The sequence below is a fragment of the Sparus aurata genome, chromosome 10 (assembly GCF_900880675.1).
Source record: "Sparus aurata chromosome 10, fSpaAur1.1, whole genome shotgun sequence".
Classification (NCBI taxonomy): domain Eukaryota; kingdom Metazoa; phylum Chordata; class Actinopteri; order Spariformes; family Sparidae; genus Sparus; species Sparus aurata.
In genome coordinates, this window is record NC_044196.1 from 7180503 (window position 1) to 7204265 (window position 23763).

General features: G+C 42.2%; 1 protein-coding gene and 1 pseudogene across 1 annotated transcript; one reads left to right on the plus strand and one right to left on the minus strand.

Moving 5' to 3' along the window:
* Nucleotides 1–1567: 1567 nt before the first annotated feature.
* LOC115589324 (Fc receptor-like protein 5) lies at nt 1568–5701 on the minus strand (annotated as a pseudogene).
* A 2975-nt stretch (nt 5702–8676) lies between these two features.
* On the plus strand, nt 8677–22337 carry LOC115589830 (uncharacterized). Its single transcript, XM_030431003.1, has 8 exons — nt 8677–8705; nt 8811–8883; nt 15771–15821; nt 16552–16878; nt 17488–17553; nt 18094–18234; nt 20743–20820; nt 21665–22337. The coding sequence occupies exons 2-8, from the start codon at nt 8811–8813 to the stop codon at nt 21739–21741; spliced, it is 813 nt and encodes a 270-aa protein (XP_030286863.1). The 5' UTR covers nt 8677–8705; the 3' UTR covers nt 21742–22337.
* Nucleotides 22338–23763: the final 1426 nt, after the last annotated feature.

The window sequence follows — 23763 nt, forward strand, 5'->3', positions numbered from 1 at the left end:
GACACACACACACACACACACACATACAATTTCAGCAATTATTTCTAAAATTTTATATACAAAAATCCCCATTGTATTACACAGCATATAGTGAATACATCTTGTGGATACGTCACCAACGAAGTTCTTCTATGGTAAACGTATTTCCATTTTGCTGCAGATTGGATGAATTTCTGCTCAAAATGTTCCTGACTGTGACCATATAAAATGTGTTACAAAATTATTTATTGCAAGGTTCAGCCCAGAAGTCAAAACATCGTAACACAGTATATAAATGTTAAACATCGTTACATTGGAATAAGAAATGTAGATAGTATTTCGTACACAGCATCAAGCATAAACAATGTGTCCGCCATCTTTCTGTATGTTTAAACAAATGACTCATCTGATTAAAGAACCAGAATGTTTGTGGTTGGTTCAGTGCATGCATAATTTTTTAATATATTAATTAAAGCATGTTGGCATCGTGCTATACTGGCAAAGAGATGCTTAAAGAAATAAGAATATCAGCTTCTTTTCATTCATTTAGGGCAGCAAAAAGGCCCTTCTTCTTCTTCTTCTTCTTCTTCTTCAGTATTGATCAGACACTTTCTTTTTAACATCAGCTCGAGCTGCAGGAAAACCAGAGCAGAGAAAGTCTGAAATAATTTTTTTTCTTTTTTCAGTCTTGCATGGCTTCGTTTCACTTCCTGCTTTCTACCAACATTGCTGTGACAACCAGCTCTGCTCTGTTGGTCTTGTTCACCATCAGTGTGTTTACATGCACAGCTTAGTCAGATTACAGCCATAGTTCTACTATGCTACTTAATCGGACAACTGCAATTATCCGAGTATACATGCCGTTGAGAAAATCGAATTACTGGCCGAAAGCATGTCATACCCCGGTACACTAGGTGGCGCTGTACCCATTTCAACTAGTGTTAACGGGGCCATCTCCGGCTGACCTCTTTACGTCACCAGCTGCCTCGGCATTCAAGAAAGATGGCGTACGAAGAGCAAGACGAAGCTACATCTTTGTACACTTCGTATGTGGTGTACATGATAATTACACAAACTAGGGGCACTCTGGCGCTCTTTCTTGCGGTGATTTCGGAGGAAAGACGCCGCCTCCGCCGTCCGTCTACTTCCGGCTCACGGCCCGGGGGAAAAATCTCGTGCCTGCGCAGAACGCAAAATCCGATCCGATCCGCTGGAAAGGTATACATGCAGGAGTAATGCGACTATCAATCGAATAATCTACGTGGTGTAATTCAACTATGAGAAATCCGATCTGGTCCGATTTTAGTCAGACTAAGGTGTATACATGCATCTTAAAAATCCGATCATAGTCAGACTAACCCAGTAATTCGGTTTTCTTGAGTGTCATGTAAACGCACTGCATGTTAACCACAAACTGAGGCCTTTGTCACGTAGCGAGCTGTGTGGGTTAGCTGCCCTTTTTTAGGCTTGGCTTTGGTTTTCTGCCATCTCGCACTGGCCCCATTTTATTGAGGTCTATCACCATGGTAATATACAGTACAGCTAACAGGAGCTATGTTAAGAGGGTTATATTAGAATCACAGCCAGACTACTGACCAATCAGATCACTCTCCAGCTTGATGTTTTGACGTGCGCCTTTTGGAGTAGGAAACCAGATGAGATGATCAGTACAGCCGTAATAATAGTCTGTTAGAACTGTTCTTACCTCGAGCCCACCTTCGGTACGTGTATATGCTGAGGATGAAGATGACAGTGTAGAGGATGAAGAGCAGGATGGTGCACACCAGGTTGGGCAGAGACATGAGAGGAGGATGAAGAGTAGGAGTAGGAGAAGAGACATTCCAGGGCTGATCTGTGGAAACTATGGAAGAAATCCATCAGCTTCAGACATGAAACATGATCCAAATATCACACCAAGTTTTCCAGAATAGTCTCAAAGAGCCCGACATGTTGTGTCATACAGAGAGCGGAAGATAAGCTTACCAGTCACAGACAGCTAGCTCTACTCTGACTGTCCTTTCTCAGGATGTTCACACTTGTAGAAGCCTTCATGATGCCTCGACACCGAAGAGAGGATCATCTTTCCTGCAGGCTCAGTACCAAAGAATTCACCGTTTTTGGAGAACGTAGCGCTGAAATCTGAAGTAGGATTATATTGAGTTCTTTTCTTGTAGGAACAGCGAAGTGTCACAGTGTCTCCCTCTGTCACAGGATGTGAAGGGCTCTCCAGGATCACATCATCCTCTGAAATACAGAAAGGCAAAGCCAACATTTAGTACACAACGTAACACCACGTCTTATTTCTATAAGTAAATTTACATCATCAATCCTACGGGTAAGTCTCTTTGTTTCCTCCTCTTTTCTTACATTCTGTTGTGTCAGACTGGGCCAATATAAGACTTTTAATGTAAGGTGGGATACAAGTGTGTAGTTTGCAAACCATCCGGCGCCTCAGGAGGGGGAAGCAGTCCTCCACCAACACTGTTTACAGTGGAGGTGGGGAGCTGTTGACCTCCACTGGGGACATTGTCGGGCGGTGGAAGGAATACTTCGAGGATCTCCTCAATTCCACTGACACGCCTTCCATAGAGGAAGCAGAGGCTGGGGACTCAGAGGTTGACCCATTCATCATCCAAGCCGAAGTCACTGAGGTAGTCCGGAAACTCCTCGGTGGCAAAGCACCGGGGGTGGATGAGATCTGCCCTGAGTACCTCAAGTCTCTGGATGTTGTGGGGCTGTCTTGGTTGACACGTCTCTGCAGCATCGCGTGGCAGTCGGGGACAGTGCCTCTGGACTGGCAACCGGGGTGGTGGTCTCCCTATTCAAAAAGGGGGGTGTGTTCCAACTATCGGGGATCACACTCCTCAGCCTCCCTGGGAAAGTCTATTCCAGGGTACTGGAGAGTAGAATTCGGCCGATAGTCGAACCTCAGATACAGGAGGAACAATGCAGTTGTCGTCCTGGCCGTGGAACACTGGACCAGCTCTATACCAGCTCTATACCCTACACGGTGCTCAAGGGTTCATGGGAGTTTGCCCAACCAGTCCACATGTGTTTTGTGGACTTGGAGAAGGCATTCGACCGTGTCCCTCGTGCCATTCTGTGGGAGGTGCTCCGGGAGTATGGGGTCGGAGGCCCTCTGTTAAGGGCTGTACGGTCCCTGTACGACCGGAGCAGGAGCTTGGTTCGCATTGCCGGCAGTAAGTCAGACCTATTCCCAGTGCATGTTGGACTCCGGCAGGGCTGCCCTTTGTCACCGGTTCTGTTCATCATTTTTATGGACAGAATTTCTAGGCGCAGCCACGGGCTGGAGGGGATCTGGTTCGGGAGCCACTGGATGATGTGGTCTTGTTGGCTCCTTCGAGCCAGGACCTCCAGCATGTCCTGGGGCGGTTTGCAGCCGAGTGTGAAGCGGCTGGGATGAGAATCAGCACCTCCAAGTCTGAGGCCATGGTTCTCGACCGGAAAAAGGTGGCCTGCTCCCTTCGGGTTGGGGGGGGAGTTCCTGCCTCAAGTGGAGGAGTTTAAGTATCTTGGGGTCTTGTTCACGAGTGAGGGAAGGATGGAACGTGAGATTGACAGGCGGATCTGTTTTGGATGCCCCCGGGACGCCTCCCTCGGGAGGTGTTCCTGGCATGTCCTGCTGGGAGGAGACCCCGAGGAAGACCCAGGACACGCTGGTGTGACTGTGTCACTCAGCTGGCCTGGGAACGCCTCGGGATCCTCCCAGGAGAGCTGGAGGAAGTGTCCGGGGAGAGAGAAGTCTGGGTGTCCCTGCTCAGGTAAGGTGGATGGACAAGTGTGTTGTAAATAATGGCAGTAAAAAGGATGACAGGAAATAAAGAAAAAAGAAATGGGTGGTGATGAAAAATAATGAGCTAAAATGTTCTACACTAGAAGTCATACGACGTAGATATGTTGGATTTTGGCGGGTTTCTCCATGCATCTCCCATAGACTTCAATACATCTGTGACTACAGTCTGGCCCTTTTCTTTGACTTTTAGGTTCCTTGGCTTGGTTTTCATGCACCATATTGAAGGATGTCTCGGTTCCTGAAATGTTCCTTCAAGGACAGAGGAAAGAGGAAGCTTTTCGAGGAGCTGAGAGTGAGGATGCACAGGTGTAATCTTTGTGGAAGTTTTTTTTAACACTAGTGCCGAAAAAGACGTCACACAGCTGGAACATTCAAACCACGGTGGAGGCAGGAGTCTAGAAATGTTCCTTTTGCATTCATTCGTTTCATCAGAATTGACAAAACCTTCACCCTTCACTGTTTGTTACCCGCCATGATGACATTTCACCTTGACATCATTTATATCATACTGTGCCATGTTGTGAGTTGCATTTGTCTTGAATCGACAGAGATCATAAAATATAGAGTAAACTGTAACACGACAATGGACAAATGATGCAGCTCAGCCTCACGTCATATTTAAAGTAATAATCTGGCAGATTTTTATTTATTTTTGTTAAATCACTATCTGAGGAAACACATTGATGATTGAGCCTATGGCAATAGCAACACTGGGTGTCAGTGGAGGCTTTCCTGGATTGGTGCACAGTTAGTGACGCGTTCACCCAGCAGTCGGTCGGCCAGAGAGAGAAAGTGGCTCTCAAACAACATGTTAGTCCTGATCTCTGCTAGCATAGAAGGCCTCTCCATGTAAAGTCTTGGGCATCACATGTAAGTAACCAATTTATGATCTCTTTGTCAAACTGGAGCATAAAACACAATCTGAAACAAAACACACTCTCATTTAGCAGCATACCTGCCACTGTGATGTTGATGGGTTTGCTGCACTCGCCCTGCTCAGATTCACACCAGTACACCCCGGTGTCAGATGGGTCAGCATTCCTGATTGTGCAGACAGAGTCACGTGGGTCTCCGAAGCCCCCCTTACATGGCTGAGATGTCTAATATGAAGTGTTTCTCTTCAGTGTCCAGCCAGTAGAGTTTTCTGGCCCTGCACAGCTTAGAGAGATCCGTTCATACCGAAAGAACTGGGATCTGTCAGGGTGGATGCTCAGATTGGCTGCTGGTGATTCAAACAGGAAATAAAAGACGAGATTTTAAAAACATAATTTTGACATCTAATCTTACTGACATCAAACCCTGCATGTTTGGTTCTGAAGTGATCAGACTGACCGTCAGCTCAGCATTGTAATAGCCTTTTCAATTCCGGACTTTTTGTTGATTTTGTATCTATCTTGGTGTATCATTCTACTTCTTACTGTCACTCTCCACACATTTACCCTACTGTATTGTGAACTTCTGGTCTGATGCTAAACTGCATTCCCTTGTCTCAGTACTTCTTGACAATGACAGAGTGAAATCAATTTAATATATATAATAGGGTGTAGGGAACAAAGCCCTTAAGTATTGATATTAAAAATTATTGATCCACCCATAGCATGTCTATTAAAAAAGTTGAAATTCTTACAGATTATGAGGCAGAGTGAAGCGACCTCCATCCTGCGTCGATGCTGTCAGAGTTCTTACTGTTTACTTTCAGCCAACAGTCAGCCCAAATCCTGAGTTCAAAGGAAATCATGACAGACAACAGCGAGACAGGAGGAACAAATCAAACAACCACAGTGATGATCACCTCTTTGTTTCACACGGTTTTACTTTACTGTACAAAACATTAAAAACATAATAAATCAAACACTTAAACTATAGTATTTGAATTACAATTACTTGACTGTAGTAACTGTAATTCTGACTTCACTGATGGCTGATCTCCATTTTGGTAATATTGATCCGTTTATGCACCAAGTGGTTGTGAAACGAGTCCGCTCCTGGTCTCCTGTTGAAGGATTTTGATCTGGCTAGCACATCCACAAATGGACTGCTTTGGATGCAAGAGAAGGAAAGGGGGAACATATTTTCACCATGTTGTCATGGCAATATGTGGTCCTGGTTACACCTTTGTTACAGGAACTACCACAAAGCAATACAGTATTTAGCCATGTGTTTATATGTTTGATTTTTGTAGCATTATACAGTCACACATGTGCCAGGTACAGTCACAAAACATGGCTGTGGTCCAACCCATGACTACTGATTATTCAAGTCAAGTATTTTCTTTACAGCTTCTCACATGCAAACAGCAACAACCAGACTTGGTGCATCAAAACATCACAACTCTTCATCTTTAATCAGAAAGGAGAAACAAACATATAATCCTCAGCCTCATGCTGGTCACAGAGGTTTGACTCTAATGAGTCACATTTCTGTGAAAGCGGACATGAGCAGCCACATTATCAACCTGAGCAAACTCAAACACAAGTGTCCTCTGAAACCATGCTCAGGGTTCATCATATCAGTCTTTGAATATGCAGCACTGCCCTACTTGACCACAGTATATATTTTAGGATTACAGTAATATAGGCTATGAAGCAGCACAACAACAACTTTACAATTGAGCAGCATTCAGCTGAGAAAACAACAGCGCTCTTTTCAACACTGAGTGAAGCCCGACTGATTAAACCTTCTCTTCTGTCACAGAGTTTGATTTACCTTAATTATGTATACAGTATATCCTCTGTGTGTGTGTGTGTGTGTGTGTGTGTGTGTGTGTGTGTGTGTGTCGGTCATTCACTGTCACATTGAAAAGTTTCACATTGTAGGAAAAAGTGCATCTCTGTCTCGACCTCACCTGTCGAACAGTGACCAGATGTCCTGTTTTCTTTTGGTTGACATGATTTTATGTGTCTTCCTGTTTGGATTGTCAGTTTGTGATCACTGAGCCTGAACCGGGTCAGGATCTGTCTGAGCCTGAACCGGGTCAGGATCTGTCTGAGCCTGAACCGGGTCAGGATCTGTCTGAGCCTGAACCGGGTCAGGATCTGTCTGAGCCTGAACCGGGTCAGGATCTGTCTCTATTTTCTATCTCTGACAGTAGAGAGATATTCTGCTAGTTCATAATCTCTGTTTAGGGTCAGACAACATTCTAATCTACTTTGGCTTTTAGTTTCTTCTTTCCAATGTTCCAGACACGTTTCTTTACATTGTGTTATAATTTGCTTTACTCTGATTGGTGTTTGGAGAGCAGTGTTGTTGTGAGGCTGGTCATGAAAGATCATGACATTAGTTCTCTTCATATTTACTGCCAGGGCCCAGTTCTGACAGTACTTTTCTACTATGTCCAGCTGTTGCTGTAGTTCTTGTTCAGCAGGAGACAGTAGAACAAGGTCATCAGCATAAGACAGAGACTTCACCTCTCTATCGAGGAGGGAGAGGCCAGGAGCAGCACATTGATCCAGCTCAACAGCGCATGTAACCCACAGCATCTGGGTGTGTATTAGCTGCCAGAATCCCTCTACACCTCCACTGGAACTTGCGTTGTGTTTTTGTTGTTGTCTGTTTGTGTCATGGGGTGTTGTGTGGAAAGAAGGAATGGCACCAGACACTGGGTTTGCAATTGTGGCTGAGACTTGGGCCTGCACTTTAATCCTCCACCCTAACACTCTTCTTCTGTTATTACCCTTACAGGACCTAGAAAGGGAACTAAAGTTATTCTGCTTATAAAAGGGCACGAGAAAATAAACTACTTCACTTGAAAAAAATGTAAATATTATCAAATAATAATCTAGTATCAAAAATATGAGCTAATCGCATGCTACGGGCCATCCACAAAGTCTCACGAACAGTAGAAAACACATACACTACACATTAGTACTTATGGTAAAAAAACTTGGTTCAGGAATTGACTGAACAGTATCAATATACCGGTCAAATGGATGGGTGGTTTTTGTGCTACTATCTCCTAATTATTTAGGCTGCCAATAAAACCCTCGCCTTACAGGACATGGAAATGGACATGTATCTTAACCTTAACTATGGTGTCCTGCAAGGTACAAACAACAACCACCTTGTTGACCTTTCCAGACCACTGTCCTGTATACACATTAAATAGAGCAGCCCTGGTGTACACCTCTTCTCTGGGTGAAGAAGTCAGTTTGTTTGTCTCCAATTTTAACAGCACATATATTTTTCTAAATACATTTATTTAACCAGATCATCCATTTTGCCCCCTATACCACAGTGTAGGAGCCTGTAATAGAGCCCTTCATGCCAAATACAGTCAAAAGCTTTCTTGAAATCAATGAAACAAGTGAATATTTTACCATTTTTGTTTGGTGTACATGTTTGTTTACATAAAGTGTGATGCATGATTGGTGGTGCCGGGTTTTGGGAGGAAGGCAATTTGACTTTTACTCAAAAAATCTAGTATTGTTTTATTGAGAATAATAGTTTACCCAGACAGCTGCTGACACAGATGCCACGGTAGTTATTAGGGTCTGATTTGTCCCCACTCTTATGAATGGGGGAAATTAGGCAGATGTCAGGAAAACATCCTGACTGTGGTACAGTATTGAACAACTCCACCACTGCACCAGGCATCTCGGGGCTGCTGCTTTCGAGCATTTTGGTTTTTAATGCTGTCTGGACCACAAGCTTTCCTTGGCTTCTTCCCAAGTAAGGAAATCAAGAGGGTTTGGTTGTTTTTAATTGTTTCTTCTAATGTTTGTTTCCTTGTAATAAATTGATCTGAATTATTGATTTGATGTACTGGTAGGTCTTTGCACAGATTTTCACAATGTATCATAATCATATGGATCATAATCATAATCATTATCATACTCTCTAGATGTCGCCATTTCTCTCTCTCTCTCTCTCTCTCTCTCTCTCACTCCCGGAAGACGTGACTCGCCTCTAACAGGTAAACCTACAGGTACGGCGGCATCATTTTCCCCGCGGTCAGACTCTGTGAGTGTAAAGAAGGTACAAGTTGACGACACACCAACATATAATAACTCATCCACAGATGCGGTCGCGACGGTCACTGTTCGGCATTCTGCTTCTCCACATGGTGCTGAGCGTCGCTTATACAGACTCAGGTGAGCGGAATCAAGCTACTATAAGTGGATGCTATTCTGTAGGTAATGCATAATAATAACAAAGGTGGAAATAGAAGAGCCACTTCCGCCAAATCAAAGCACAACATAATAGTGATCTTTATGTAGAATACATGTGTGAGAATACCGTCATTATCTTCATTATTCGCCATATTTACAATGAAAATAAATTCGGGCGGAGGTTCCGGACTGCTTCAGTCATCGTGCTAACTATTAGCCAAGTAACAGATCTAGCTACTCCGTGTCTTGAGTTAAATTTCCAGCATTATTTTAAGGCAAACAAGAGAATAAAAGGAAATCGACACAGTAAATACTGTTTTTGGTAACCTGGAGGGTCTGTGAGCCGACCGACGACCAACGAGGAAGTTAGCCGCAGGCTAGCTCCAGGCACGTGTACACATAAGGCCCAAACGGTGCTTGAGCCCCTGCCCTTTTTACCTCCTATTATAAAGTGCCCTTTTTGTGTTTTTTTAAAATGAATAAATAAATTCCTGTTTTGCAAAGGGATGTGAAAAACAGCGGTATCAGTTACAGCGGTAACAACGCATTTCGTACGTGTTGTGAGCAAGGCTGGATTAAGAATTCAGAGGCCCTTGGGCCAGACTCTTAGAGGCCCTTACACACACACACACACACACACACACTCACACAGACAACTAGTTTAGTGCACAAGTGTGGATGTAATAGTTGTTGGAAACTCCTGTACTTGCACAGGATTCACACTGACCGATAAATTCAACACAAGACTCTCAGCATATGCAGTTTATGTGTGTATTATCAAAACAGTCTACACTCAGATATGCAGAAACGCTTTAAGAAAAGCAAACAACCTGTTTTTAGAATCGCCACAAACATCCCAACAACAAATATTTTCCAAGTCATAAAAAAATGCATATTAACAACACTTGGGAGACAAGAATACACACACACACACATTAGAGTCGCTACCTTATGTAATGACCTTTTTCCTGGCCTTTCTCCTAGCAAACTCCTCCACAACATCGCTAAAGTCCAGGTCTCTGACAAGTTCAGACTCTATTGCCAGTAATGATAGAGACTTCAGGCGTTTTTGTTTCATGCTCGTTCTCAGTTCATTTTTGATTCTCCCCAAATGAGAAAATGAGCGCTCCCCTTCACAGTTTGTCACCGGCAACGTGAGGAACATCCTCAATGCCACATAAACATTAGGGAAGACTGACTGCAGGCCAAACTTCAATATGGTCTTCAACATGTTTGAGGGTGACTTGTCTGTCTCAGGGAACATGAATGATCGGAACTGCAGGAGCTCGTTGGCTAAGCCACTGTCTAAGTCTGATGGATAAGCACTGACCAGTGTATTAGCATGCTCTGTGATCTCACTGCTGCTTGCTGTTTCAACCAGAAATAACACCCCAAATATTTCTGTTAAGTGCTTGTAAGCAGAGAGGCGATGATCAAGGCAGCTCACCAGTTTGTCTATGATGACATAAAAAGTCTCAATTTTGAATTTGTCCCTTCCACTGTGTAGGTTACTGACATCATTTGCACCCTCTTCATCTGCAAAGGTTTTACGCTTTCTACTTCGTTGTAGGTCACGCTTGTAGGTTTTGTTAACACCTGTTACATTCAATGCTGCTTTTTCATAAATGTCAAATTGGTCGCGTTGTGAGGAAACAAAGGCACGCAAGGACTTGAGGAGATTTACTGCTGTCAAAATGTTTATGTCACTTTTTTGTAACATTATGCTCGTGGCTTGAAATCTGTCAAGGATTGCATCCCAGAAATGAGCCATAAATGCTGTTTCTAACTGCTCCAGTTTACCACAGAGAGCCCCTGCTTCATTTCTAGTGTCCCTTTTTTCATCATCTGAGACTGCTATTTTTTCAAGCGCATCTTTTATGTGTGAATAGTTTTTCCACAGAGCTTTGCTGGATTCTGCTTGACTGCTCCATCTGGTGGTTGAGAGAGATTTCAACGTCAAATTTATTCCTGTTTTGCGAAAAACTTTCCCCCATCTTCTTGTAGAGGAGGAACAAAAGTTATACAAAGACTGTAAAGTGTCAAAGTAGTGTCCAGCCTCGGGGCTGCTGGCCTCAATGGTGTTGACTCCAACTAAATTTAGGGAGTGAGCAGCGCATGGAACATAATGGATTAAAGGATTTTTCTTCTTCAGATGTGTTTGAAGTCCATTGTACTTCCCAGACATGTTACTTGCGTTGTCGTATGACTGTCCCCTGCAATTTGACAGCTCTAAGCCTAAACTGGCAACCATAGCAACAACACATTCAGCCAAACTTTCACCAGTATGGCTTTCGATTGGCTCAAAAGTCAGAAAACGTTCAACTATTTTGCCTTCTTTGTTTACAAACCTGAAAATAAAAGCAAGTTGGTCAACATGTGAAAGGTCTGGGGTGGAATCGACAACAACAGAGAAGTATTTTGCCCCCTTAATTTCCTCTGCAATAATCTGTCTCGTTTTATCTCCCATGACATCAATAAATTCCTCACAAATTGTTGATGACAAGTAAGACACACTTCCTCGGCCTTTCTGCCCATACTTATTTATATGACCAGACAAAAATGGATCAAACTGAGCGATCAGTTCCAATATACCGAGGAAATTCCCATTATGAGATGACCCCAGCAATTCACTGTCTCCTCTAAATGGAAGCCCTCTCTCCCCCAGGAACTTTATGACAGCAACAACTCTTTTGAGGACTTCTCTCCAGTATTGCCTTGCTGCTTCCATTTCTGTTGCCCTAGAAGCGTCAACAGTCCCGATGCCCTTGCCCCTGTGGAGTAAGGATAACATGGAAGCCTTATGCTCCTCACTCCTCTCATGGTCCCCGATGCGTTCTGAATGTTTCCAGTCACTAAATCCCTCAACAAACTGATGATGACTCTTAGAGAAAAGTTTACAAGCAAAACAGTAAATATTTCCATTTGAGGGGGAGTACATCATCCAGTCTCTCATTACTTTCTGTCCATTTGGCAAACAGCAGTACCTTAAATCGTTGTTAAAGTGGCGATTTTTACCTCCAATGGTTCTGTCCCTGGCAGAAGCTGGGTAGGTCGACCTGCAATTATGAAAATCTGCAGCACCTCTCTGAATAAGAATCGTCTTTATCCTGTCGCTGCTCGTGTCTTTCCACAATGCCGGATCCTTAGTCGTCTCGTACCACTCCTGCATTTCTGATTCAGTTTCGGGGGCCGCCGGTCCCAGCGACATTGACACCGGCAGTTCCCTGCTGTCATCCGTGGCATCATCCGCAGCATTGTCCGCGGGATCAGTCACGGGATCATCCGCGGTATCATCGGCCTCACCGCGGCCGTCAGGCGGGCCCTCCAGGCGGGTCAAACAGGCGGGTGGGGCCGCCGATGGACAGGTGACTGACACTGTCTCAGTCGAGGGCGAGGCACCCCGCTGTGGATGAGCTGGTGAAGTGGAGGCATCTGCCGGGTAGCGATCCTGCTCTTCACTGTCGCTGATGCCGTCAACATTCTCATCCTCTACTGCTGGCTCTCCACAAACGTTTAAGCTCCCACAAGATTTAAAGTTAGATGTGGTGAAAAAGCTTGAGATGTTAGGAATGCTCTGCCTGAGTTGCGAATGTCTTTTATCCCTCTCCTGTTTCGCTTTTAATTTAGAGGCCCCACTCTCCCATCGCTTTAATTTTTTTTCCATGTTTTTCCTTTGAGACTAGCTAACAATCATCTCAACAGCAGTAACTGTCTAGATTTCAAATTTCGCGGTCATCTGTCAACTGTCTCTTTTTTTCTTTTTCTTTTTATCTGTCATCTGTCATATGTGTGTGCGTGTGTACGTGTGTGTGCGTGTGTACGTCTCTATATAGAAGAGGTGCCTTCGTCCCCGTCATCATCGCTGGGCACGGACAGCAAAACAATCAGTTATATTTTTATTTGCATATAAATCGGTTAGGCAATACATTTGTAATTCATCACACACGTAATGAGGTCCACTCACAAAAAAAAAAAAAAAAAAAAAAAAAAACACTAAGTGACGGAGGCCTCTGGGAGCTCGAGGCCCCCCGGAGCTCGAGGCCCCCGGGCCGCGGCCCAGACGGCCCGGTTCGGGATCCGGGCTTGGTTGTGAGTGTGTTGAGCCACAAGCCGCTTCTCTGTCCGCTCCGCTCTGTCCAGTGTTGCCAGGTGGGAAATGTAGGATTATCGTACCAGAGACATACAATTATCGTATTTTGAGGGAAATTATCGTACACCCGCCATAACCAAAATAACAAGTCTTTTGATGCGCTATAGTCACTCTAGTGTTGAATAGCGTCTAACGGGCTCTTTTTTTTCTTTCTCTTTGTTTTTTTTGGATTTGCTGTGGTTTTTTAATACAGTTAATTCGGCCACCAGCTCTGTCTTGCAGCACCGGCAGAAAGCTTTGCTTTCCGAGCCTGAAACAGGTCTCAACCACCCCACTCTTTTCTAGATGTTTGTAGGCGATGCTTACTTCGACTCTGCCCCGCCGTCTTCTTAACCTCTCCTCCTCCCCCTCCCCCAGACCAGCTCTGCTTCTTCTTGTTTTCTTTTTTTTTTTTCTCTTCATCACTCATGGGGCGGGAGCAGCGGACTACTCAGCCAATCATGACCGTTATTCTGAGGCAAACGCATGCACGTCACTCGTAGCTCACATTTAGAAACGCACGATTGGCTGGAAACTTGTCACATGGAAACAGGTGCCTTCAGGGTTTACAAAAAACTCCGGACAGTTGCGACAGGCTGATTACAACCGATTACAACCACACATTCACGGAATGGTCAAATTATCGTATAATTGGCCTTTTTGGGGAGTACTGATCGTACATCGTACAGAGGGAGTACGATAATTAACGTACAAATACGATAATTATCGTACACCTGGCAACACTGGCTCTGTCTCTCACACAGTGTTGCCAGATCGGAATGACAGTTTCCAAGCCAATCAGATCTTAGATCCCGCCCAAATCCACTAAAAACCAGCCCAAACCACGAAGTTGCCAGACACCCTTGTCCTTGTGTGTGTGGGGGGGAGCCGCTTCTCGCCGTCGGGGGGTTGGAGGGGGGGTTTCGCATTTCTTTTTTATTTAACTTGCTCCTCTGGCACTCCTGATGGGCTCCCGCAGTTCAGAGTACTGTCTTCACAATATTAAAAACTCGCCAAATGTGGACAAAAGCAGGCCAAATTTTATTCACCCGCCCAATGTATTTATTTCCCACCTGGCATCAACAAAAGTAGCCCAATTGGGCAACACTGCGCTCAGAGAGAGAGAGGGAGAGAGAACTCCACCAGGCACATAGATGAGACGTGACAGTGGAGCGACTTGAACCTTTGTGAGTTATAAACCAACCAAACCAACATAACTTCCTTGAGGGGGCAACAAGTCGCCTTCCACTTATTCAACATGCATAAATATGAGTCATATTTCAGAAAAGAGTCCATTTGTCCTTGTTAAACTAACTGCTTGTTAATGAGAGTTAAGAATAATCTGACAGCTGTCTGTGTGGCTGTTTATCTGCCACAAATCTTAAACTTCTACCAGATATTGAGTTCACTGTGACTTTGCTGTTGTAAACATTGTTGTTCTACTAACAGTCACAGTAGTCATTTCTTGGTTTGGTCACATGTTTATGTGTGTAGCCTGTATTTCTAGTTTGCACTTGCCCTCCAATCAATATTCTAATAATAAACCAGTGTTTTATTGCTTTTTAAGAACCGCAGCTGAATTGAATGTCTTCCAAACCTCAATATTATGATGATGTGAATAAACTCATGTTAACAATAATTTGCTGACACAAAAGAAATGGCAGTGGCATATCACTCACAGCTACACAGGATACACAGCTAAGTAGTTAGCTTTCTGTAAGTACTGTGATAATTCATTTTGCAATAATTAATCTACATATTGTGTTATTAAGGCCTGAAAAAAAATTGCTGCGAGCTGTGTGCACGCATTACTGCCCTTTTCTAACTTTGAGCCCCTGCCCTTCTATAATCATGTGCACGTCCCTGGCTAGCTCGAACAATTACATTCGTGTTAACGTTACTTTCAGTTTAGCTCAACTAACTTGAGTGACAATAAAATAATGTATTCGTGCGGCTCTTCTAAACTTTCCACGTGTTATTGGACCCAACGACTCAAGTAATGACAGTCAGCCGAGTCATTTCTTGGGAGCTGTGACGCTTAAAAAAATAATAAAAAATCTGTTTTACAGATGCTTGTGTCACAATGTTAGAATATTAGAGGACAGTGTAATGACGCAGTTTGGCCTCCAGTAGACAGATTCTCCTCCTGGTGGTCTGAGTGCTACCTGACACATAAAACTGCAAAAGCAGGCTACATTATGAAAGTATCCAACTTACACCATTGTTTACACATCATGTGTTATATTTTAATGTAAAGCATCATTATTATTTTCTATTAGTAATCTACATGTTTATATAGACAGTTTTAAATGCCACTCAGGATGAGATAAACAAGTTCCTCAGATTATTGGTTTCACTTCACTGATGAGTAAATAAGTTCTGTTTCTGTATTCATGATTCCAGAACAGCTTGTGTGTAAAGCTGAGGAGAAGTTACTGGAGGCTAAATGTGCTTTTGTTTTACTACAAACACTGGATTCTAAAACACAGCGACCAGCTTCTTGTGTTGTGTGTATTTTGTTGTAGATGATCCAACAACACACTCAAAATATGTTTTTGTCACCTGTTCGTTGCACAAAACTTTGAATGCATTTCTTTCATTTCATTATCAATAATAATCATCTTATCTGCAGTCAGTCACAACTTGGAGAACAAACTAAGCCTCTGTTCTTTTCCCTGAAACAGATGTGATAAATGTGCTGCTTGCTTTTTAATACTTAAGTGTTTCTCTTTTTTAACAGTCCTTCCAAAAGGAAAGAACAACCCCTGTCCTGATCCAGATAAACCAAACAGTAAGTTGAACTTGCTTCATAATTCAGCTCCAGATCATCTTCACACCTTCAGTGAGGTGAACAGTGTGCAGCTGTTGCAGCCTCTGATTGTTATAGTACAGATGTTAAAGGAAGTGGAACGTACTCGTCATGGAGTTACCAGAGCTTCATTATTAAAATGACCCGACAACAACAACAGGGTCATATTTGGCACCATTGTGTCAGTGGATCAGTTTGAAGTATTTCAGGAGGAGAAACAGTCAGTGAGCTGCTAGTTGATGAACTGGAGGCTAAATGGGCTTTTGTTTTAAAAAGTAATCAGTGTTTCCCACACATTGATTAATGATTATTGATTTTCTTTTTTTTAGCACTACTCAAAAAAGTGCAGCGTATGTGTTTGGCTGCATTTCTTTCCCCTGCTCTGTCTCTCTGTCACTCACACAGTCCCTCCCCTCCAGGTCTTTATGAAAAACATCATAATCTGTTGAAGTCAAAACGTGGAAGCTTGATATTTGGTGCAGACGGCTGGTGAAAGTCATGAGTTCACGAAAGTTTCGTAGTGTGTGCTAAACACTGATGATGAATGTTGTCAAACGTCCAGCTTCATATCTAATGACTGTTATAAAAACTACAACACTGGATTCTAAAACACAGCAACCAGCGTCTTGTGTTTTGTGTATTTTGTTGTAGAAGATCCAAAGACTCGATGCATTCATTATATCTGTTTTTTATTTTTTATTGTCTTCAACAGTGGTGCAGCGCCCAATTACAACCATTAAAGGAAAAGTTGGTGACACAGTGATTCTCCCATGTTCAACAGAGAACAAGACTGATATCAGCCATGACAGAGTTGAGTGGTTTAAAGATTCAACAACGGAAAATGAACCCATCCATAAGTACGTTTGGCGTGGACATGCCATTCAGACACAGAGAGATGACTTCAAAGACCGAACATCTCTTTCTGAGGAGAGACTGCTCTCAGGGGATTGTTCTCTAAACCTGACAGTTAACACATCTCATAGTGGCTCGTACTACTGCTGTGTTCCAGGGCTTCTCTACTGTCCGGTAAACTTAGAAGGTACGTAATATTCATACTATTTTATTATGAGGTTTGTAACCAAATGTACACACAATGCTTCACAGGTAATACACAGTCACTTTCTCAGTTACATGATATTAAATCAGATGTATGTACAAATACCATGCAGTGTTTTTCCAACCTCACAGATTTATTCTTATTGTGTAAAACAAGTTGAACTGTGACCTCCGACCTCTTACATATGAGGAGTTTAATTGCAAATGGGATAAAAGCCATCATGTGATGACATGATTTGGAATCAGTTTTACAAAGGAACCTTTTAAAATTATTTTTTAAAAGTGTTTTTATTTGAGTTAATAATGAAAAGCAGAATAGGAGAGATTAAGTTTAACTGTCATTTTCAGTGCATCTGCTGGGCAGATACGAGTTCATACTTTTATGTTTATATCACCTCTTTGTTGCACAACACTGTTTAAAAAACATTGTATATGTTCACTTTATTTCATTGTCAGTTACAATCATCTTATCTTCATTCAGTCACAACTTGGAGAACAAACTGAGCTCATAAAAGTTTTCTTTTCCCTGAAACAGATGTAATAAATCTGCTGCTTGCTTTTTAATACTATTAAAGTTTCTCTTTTTTAACAGTCCTTCCTGAAGATGACACCTTCAATAAGCATCAGGATGTTACTGAGTCTCCAGATAAACCACTCAGTAAGTTGAACTTGCTTCATAATTCAGCTCCAGATCATCTTCACACCTTCAGTGAGGTGAACAGTGTGCAGCTGTTGCAGCCTCTGATTGTTATAGTACAGATGTTAAAGGAAGTGGAACGTACTCGTCATGGAGTTACCAGAGCTTCATTATTAAAATGACCCGACAACAACAACAGGGTCATATTTGGCACCATTGTGTCAGTGGATCAGTTTGAAGTATTTCAGGAGGAGAAACAGTCAGTGAGCTGCCAGTTGATGAAATGGAGGAACAGTTGAACTGCAGTTTATGACAACCAGCACACCTGCAGCACACCTGCAGCACACCTGCAGCACACCTGCAGCACTGTTCACCTTAACGTATGCAGCTATATACTTGAAATGTGTTGTTTGCTTTTGTTTCCCTTCCTCTCAGCAGAAGCATGCAGCCTCCTGCAGCTGTGAACATCTGGAATGAATTATGTACATGATGAACTGAGAAATATAATTTAGAAATCTGAGGCAAAGCACTGACACTAACATCTCTCCTACATTCTTTCAGATGGCACAGACGGACCGACTACGAATTACTGGACTACTGATCATATTGTTGCTGTTGGTGTTGGTGTTGGTGTTGGTGTTGCTGTTGTTGCTGCTCTCATCGCTTTGGTGGTCCACTTTTGCCGTAAGCGCTGTAAGCAACGTAAGTCAAACATCTCTCAACTTGATCATTATTGACACATTTCCTGTTAAACAGACACTCAAGTTGTAAAGTTGCTTCACTCGCCCTGTTGTTGGTTTAAATGTTGCTGCTCCTCTGAGCTCAGTCAGTATCACTGACAGTTAACATCCTCTGTCAGTCAGTGTGACACTTTTAGTGACGTAACATTATAGAAATTAAGTGTGAGGGTCAGTTTGTAGTCTGACTTTCATACAGGAGGTCAGAGTTGATGTCCTGTCACAGACCAACTACTGATGTAGGTTTTTAATTAAAATCTTCACTTAAAATGAACTGAAGTGAACACTTTGTCATCATCACCTTCATAAAATTAACCTTTGATGTTTCATGCCAATGAGGCCATCACGTTTGTAAGTTATCCCTGTGAAATTTGTTTACTTCAGGCATGTGATTTTTCCGGATTTTTCCGGAAATCCAGATTTTTCTACATGAAAATGCGACCTCCATGAATCATGCAAATCCTCTTTTGGGGGGGGGGGGTCTGGACTGCCATTAACCACCAATAGGTTTTAACAGACCTGGGCCCGTATTCACAAAGAATCTTAAGGCTAAAAGTAGCTCCTAACAGGCAAATTTAGGAGCAACTCCTAAAAATAATGGGCGTGTCAGTCGTAACTTTAGGACTCCTAATTTTTGAAAATAATTTTCAAAATAAAATTTTGAGTTATTCACTAAACATTTTAGGCCTAAAAGTAGCACCCAAGTCTGGGAGACCTTAGAAGTAGTCCAGAGGACTCCTAACTCACTAAGACCTGGTCACAGCCGAATGTTTTGGAGACGCTAAATAACAGGGAATTATTAAAACGATATCAGATGCACCGTGAAGGGACTGAAGTTGTGGTTGAGTTGGTGAGGGACGCAGTAACGTTCCCAACCAACCGCAACAATCCAATAACGCCAGAGTTAAAATGTTTGGCAACACTCCGGTGTTTGGCTACGGGGAAAATGCAGCTCCTCACACGGGACTAGTATTATCTGGGGACCTCAAGTGATTTAGAAATCATCCCACCACGTCTGTGATTCGTGCAGCGCATTCACACAGGATAAGCAAAATCTGTGTTTTAACTCTAATTTACTGACATTATCCCCGGGTCGATCGCACCAGAGCCCTTACTGGAGCAGCACAACAGTTAGATATGGATATTTTTAATATAATAACTGGTGAGCCTGTTGAAAGATGGAAAAATGTTCCTTACCGCATGCTGCCATGCATGTAATCCATCTAATCATCTTTCGAGATTTCGCTCTTCTGATGAGCCTCCTGAATTTGCACCCAAAATGCTGTCAAAACTTTCATTTATAATTCCCAACACAGCCTCCATAATTCTCCACTGGGGAAAAAACTGTCAGAACACGTTACAATATACTGGACATTGTTACGAAATGGCCCGAATCAACACATGATTCCCGAATTCTAATGGAGAGTGGTTTGACGCAGCTTTTCGAGCAAATGCCGCTTTGATTGCCATGATAAGCATGAATTGCCAATCTTCTGACTTGTAATTTTTGTGGCAAACATTTGTTTCTCCATCGTCCTGATCATTCTGCGGGACACTCTCTCGTGGCGTGCCCGTTTGCTGATAACTCATCCCCGCATGTTTATCTGAAGCTCCTCGCAGCCTTCTTCCTCCCTCCAGCAGGCAGCCTGGCCTTGTTGCTGTCCTCCTCAGACAGACGCTGAAGCTCCGTTTTATTTTTTCGCCTCCCTCTCTTGGGGTCGACAGAGAAACATCTAGCGGCTGCTTCTCCTGAGTTTTCCTCTGCATATTTTAAGACAGAAAGTTTGCTGCACCGGAGTCATGGCGATCATCAGTGTGATGACTGACAGAAAGCAGCACGATACGTGAAAAAGGCGAGAAAAAAATCGTGCAGTGTCAGTGGTCACGTCTTCTTCCTTGATGTTGACAAAAAATTAACAAAGACTGCAGATCAAGATCAGAAGCTGCAACTGGCAGTGAGCATCTTTTCTGTTAGCAGTTAAGTGACATAGTCCATGACAGAATTATAGTTTATTATTATTAGCATTTTTATTACGACAATTTTTCTGCATATTCTTGACTTTGAATGGGAGCTGCTGTAAAGCATTTCTGTTTCTGATTCATATATTATGCAGTCAGTTGGCCAAATTTTAAGTTTAATTAAATGAACCAAGACAGATGTCACATTTACATGTCAGGGTGTAGTTATTATAGACCCCCTCCCTCTACGGGTCGTATAATTTCCTGCTTTTTTATCTTTGTCCAATCACATCCGTTACTTAGTAATAGTGAGGTGAGAGGAAGTTTGAGGTGATGGAGGAGCTTTAATACTGACTGTAAGAGGGACACAAGATGATAACTGGGGTAGAAAATGATGAAGAACTAACACAGCGACCAAACTGAGATCATTAAAATATTCTCTTCTTTAAATGGTGATAAATGTGCTGCGTGCTGTTTGAATAATTAACAAGTTTTTTCTTTTTTTTTTTTACAGGCTGCTCACAAAGAAATTCCAACAATTCTCAAAAGGATCAGGACATTCTGCTCCGGGTTCGACCATCTAAAGATGAAGGTAACCCAAACTCTGAGGTCATGTAGGAGCTTTAATATCACAAGATGATAACTGGGGGAGAAAATGTGATTCTGCTGCTCAAAGTTTAATAGAATCCAACAGATTGTTGTTTTCTCACCAGTGCAGAAAGTAAAAAATAACAATAAAAAAATAAATAAAAGGCACAAAAAAGTTATAGTAGTGATTCTTCAGTACAAAGGAAGAAGAACCATCAGACAGAACTGCAGACTGATGACTTACAGTTTATCAAGATGGACGACTGACAGCTCATCACAGTGAATCCAGCACATCATGATCGCCTCCTGGTGGCTGAATGTGATGTAGCTCATAAACACAACTCCTCCATGTCAGCAGAGGAACTAACAAGTCAAAGCACATGTCAAATACATTTTTACACAAGATGTTTTCTGATAATTAAGATCTTTTCATCTTGCTGGTGATAATTTGGCTTCATATTTGCTCAGTGGAGGAAGTTCTGTATATTCTAATGACAGTCTGTTGTTTTGCTTGCATTTTCACTGTTTGCTCTCATATTAAATGTCTCATAAATAAGATATTTAAAAGAGACGGAGGAATATTTTGGGGTAAATGATGTAGTTACTGTGGAAGGATGACTAAAACTTCAGAAATGTAATACAGGGTCAAACAAAGAAAATTATAAAATAATTCAAAAACCAACTTGTACTGAGACACATTGCTCTCTGTCCCAAAGATCAAAACTAGAAGATATTTGACCTTTTTAAGAAGACTGATGTAATTTATAAAGAAATACTTTGCTTTGAAATTTTGGTAATTCATTACCTGCATGTAAAACTGCTCTCACCTTGTTCTCTCTGCAATCCAGCAGACCAAAACCCAAATGAAGAACAGAACCAGATGCTTGGGAATGAGGACCAGGACCATCCAGCTGATGGCAAATGAAGCAGGAACAACATTGTTCCACCAAGAATTGAAGTAAAACACTCCAGTAAAAAATATACAAAGCTCAGCTGTATGAAGAAAAGAGAATGTATTTCTAGGCACTACACAGATGATGTTTAGTATCATTTCATCCAAAGATTTTGTCAACAGCAGGTGTTCTCTCTCAGGTTTATCTTGCTATTAGCTTAGCGTAGTTACTAAGACTTTAAGTACCGATGCTGCCTCTGACTGTTAAACACTGATGATAGTCCCAGTCTGTCTGACTCTCCATGTAAAAGGAAACTGACCCATGTATACGGACATTTTGCCAAAAAAGAAAATTGCTGAAGTGGCCAAATGAAGCCTGATTGTAGAAATTAAATGTGGGCGGCGTCATCAAACCTTTCATACTATAATGACGCCTCAGAGACATTTAACTTCACAGCACATTTTTGTAATAGATCCACGTTATCACAAACATTCAAACCAGTGATGTAAGTAAGGGATCATTCGCGTCGGGGTCCGGTTCGTCCTGTCAGGACTTATTTTCCCCGTTCTATACTTTATACCGTTTATTACATGGTTACTTTCCAACACGAAAGAAAACTTGACACAGTGTGTCTTTTTATAATGTATTTGTTACCGTTCACAGTGTTTTTCAGCAGAGACTCTGACGCCGTTTGGCTTCTCCCTCTTCGCTGCTTTCCTGTTTTTCTTTTCTTGACCGGTGACGAGAACTCAGCCTTTTGCCAAGAGTTGATATCACAGTATTTTCCCAAAAATTAGTGATTAGTGAAAGTTAATGTGAAACTCATCCATACTAGTGTCCTAGAAGTACGTTTTTTCTGATATGAAGTAGACTACAGATCAGCTGACGTTGCTTAGCGACTGAAGACGCTGGTGATCAGTGTGTGTGTGTACAGTTTTATGAATGTGATGATTATTTTTACCTTTTGTGCACACACACCCTTTTAGTCTGGATCCTATGAACTGTTTTCTAATGCAGCTTTTTTCTAATGAGCGTGTTCATTAGCTCTTATGTTTAGGTCAAAGGCGAGCTGAAGTCTCGCCACTGAAAAGGGCACTTTAGTACTTTAGTACTGGGGGGGGGGGGGTCTAGGGTTTGGGGGGGGGGGGGGGGGGGGGGGGTCTGTTGCACATCACTGGCAGAGACCACTGGACCTGGTCTAACACAGTTTACACATTACCATCACACACCAAAAGGCTGGTCATAGTGGGTTTAAGTATTAATGAGACCCCCAGCTTTGCACTTCAGATTCAGACTTTGCCAAAGCAGTAACTAACACTGAAGTGTTTCAGTGTTGATACATGAAGTCAAATACTCCAACATCACAACACATAATCTGAGTTCACATTGATCAACATGTTTCTGCATCATCGTTTACACAAATCTCCAGACGTGAACAGAGTTTCTGAACATCTTCACTCTGGGAGAAGTTTACTAACAGCTGAAACATTAACATGAGCACTGAAGGCCAAAACACAGACAACAATCTTTGTTTTAAGGAATATTTTTGTATGTGTATACATGCCATTGTTCTAGAAACAAAAGTATTGATTATAATGTGCCTTAAGACTAGAATCCATCCATTGTTCCTGTCATGTCTACATTCATTCAGGGATTATAAACTGAATGTAGACTGCTGCTAAATATGTGATACTCATCAGGTTCTATTGGAGTTTTGTTCTGCACTGAAAACAGTTTAAACTTTTTGTTGTTATACTGCAGGTTTGAATTTTTAAAAAGTGTTAAATGTGTGTGAATTTACTTTATTTTTTTAAGTATTTTTACTGGAGTTTTTTATTTAATTTTATATTAAATATATAATATATTAAGCTATACTTTTCTCTGAGTTGTTCTTTTAAAGATTATTATTATAGTTATCTGCAACTGTGAGACCAAACAAAACACACTGACTGCATTTCCTGCGTCAAGTCATTTGCTGGATGTTACTATGTTACCACAACCAGCTGTCAGATTAAAGGAGGAGAGTTCAGCTCTACGCTTCTGCATCACCATCC

What these genes read in the sequence shown, in the direction of transcription:
- LOC115589830 (XM_030431003.1), top strand. Translation starts at nt 8,811, where the DNA reads ATGCGGTCGCGACGGTCACTGTTCGGCATTCTGCTTCTCCACATGGTG. An exon ending in CGTCGCTTATACAGACTCAG is followed by an intron (nt 8,884 to 15,770) that starts GTGAGCGGAATC and finishes CTTTTTTAACAG; the next exon opens with TCCTTCCAAAAGGAAAGAAC. An exon ending in CTGTCCGGTAAACTTAGAAG is followed by an intron (nt 16,879 to 17,487) that starts GTACGTAATATT and finishes CTTTTTTAACAG; the next exon opens with TCCTTCCTGAAGATGACACC.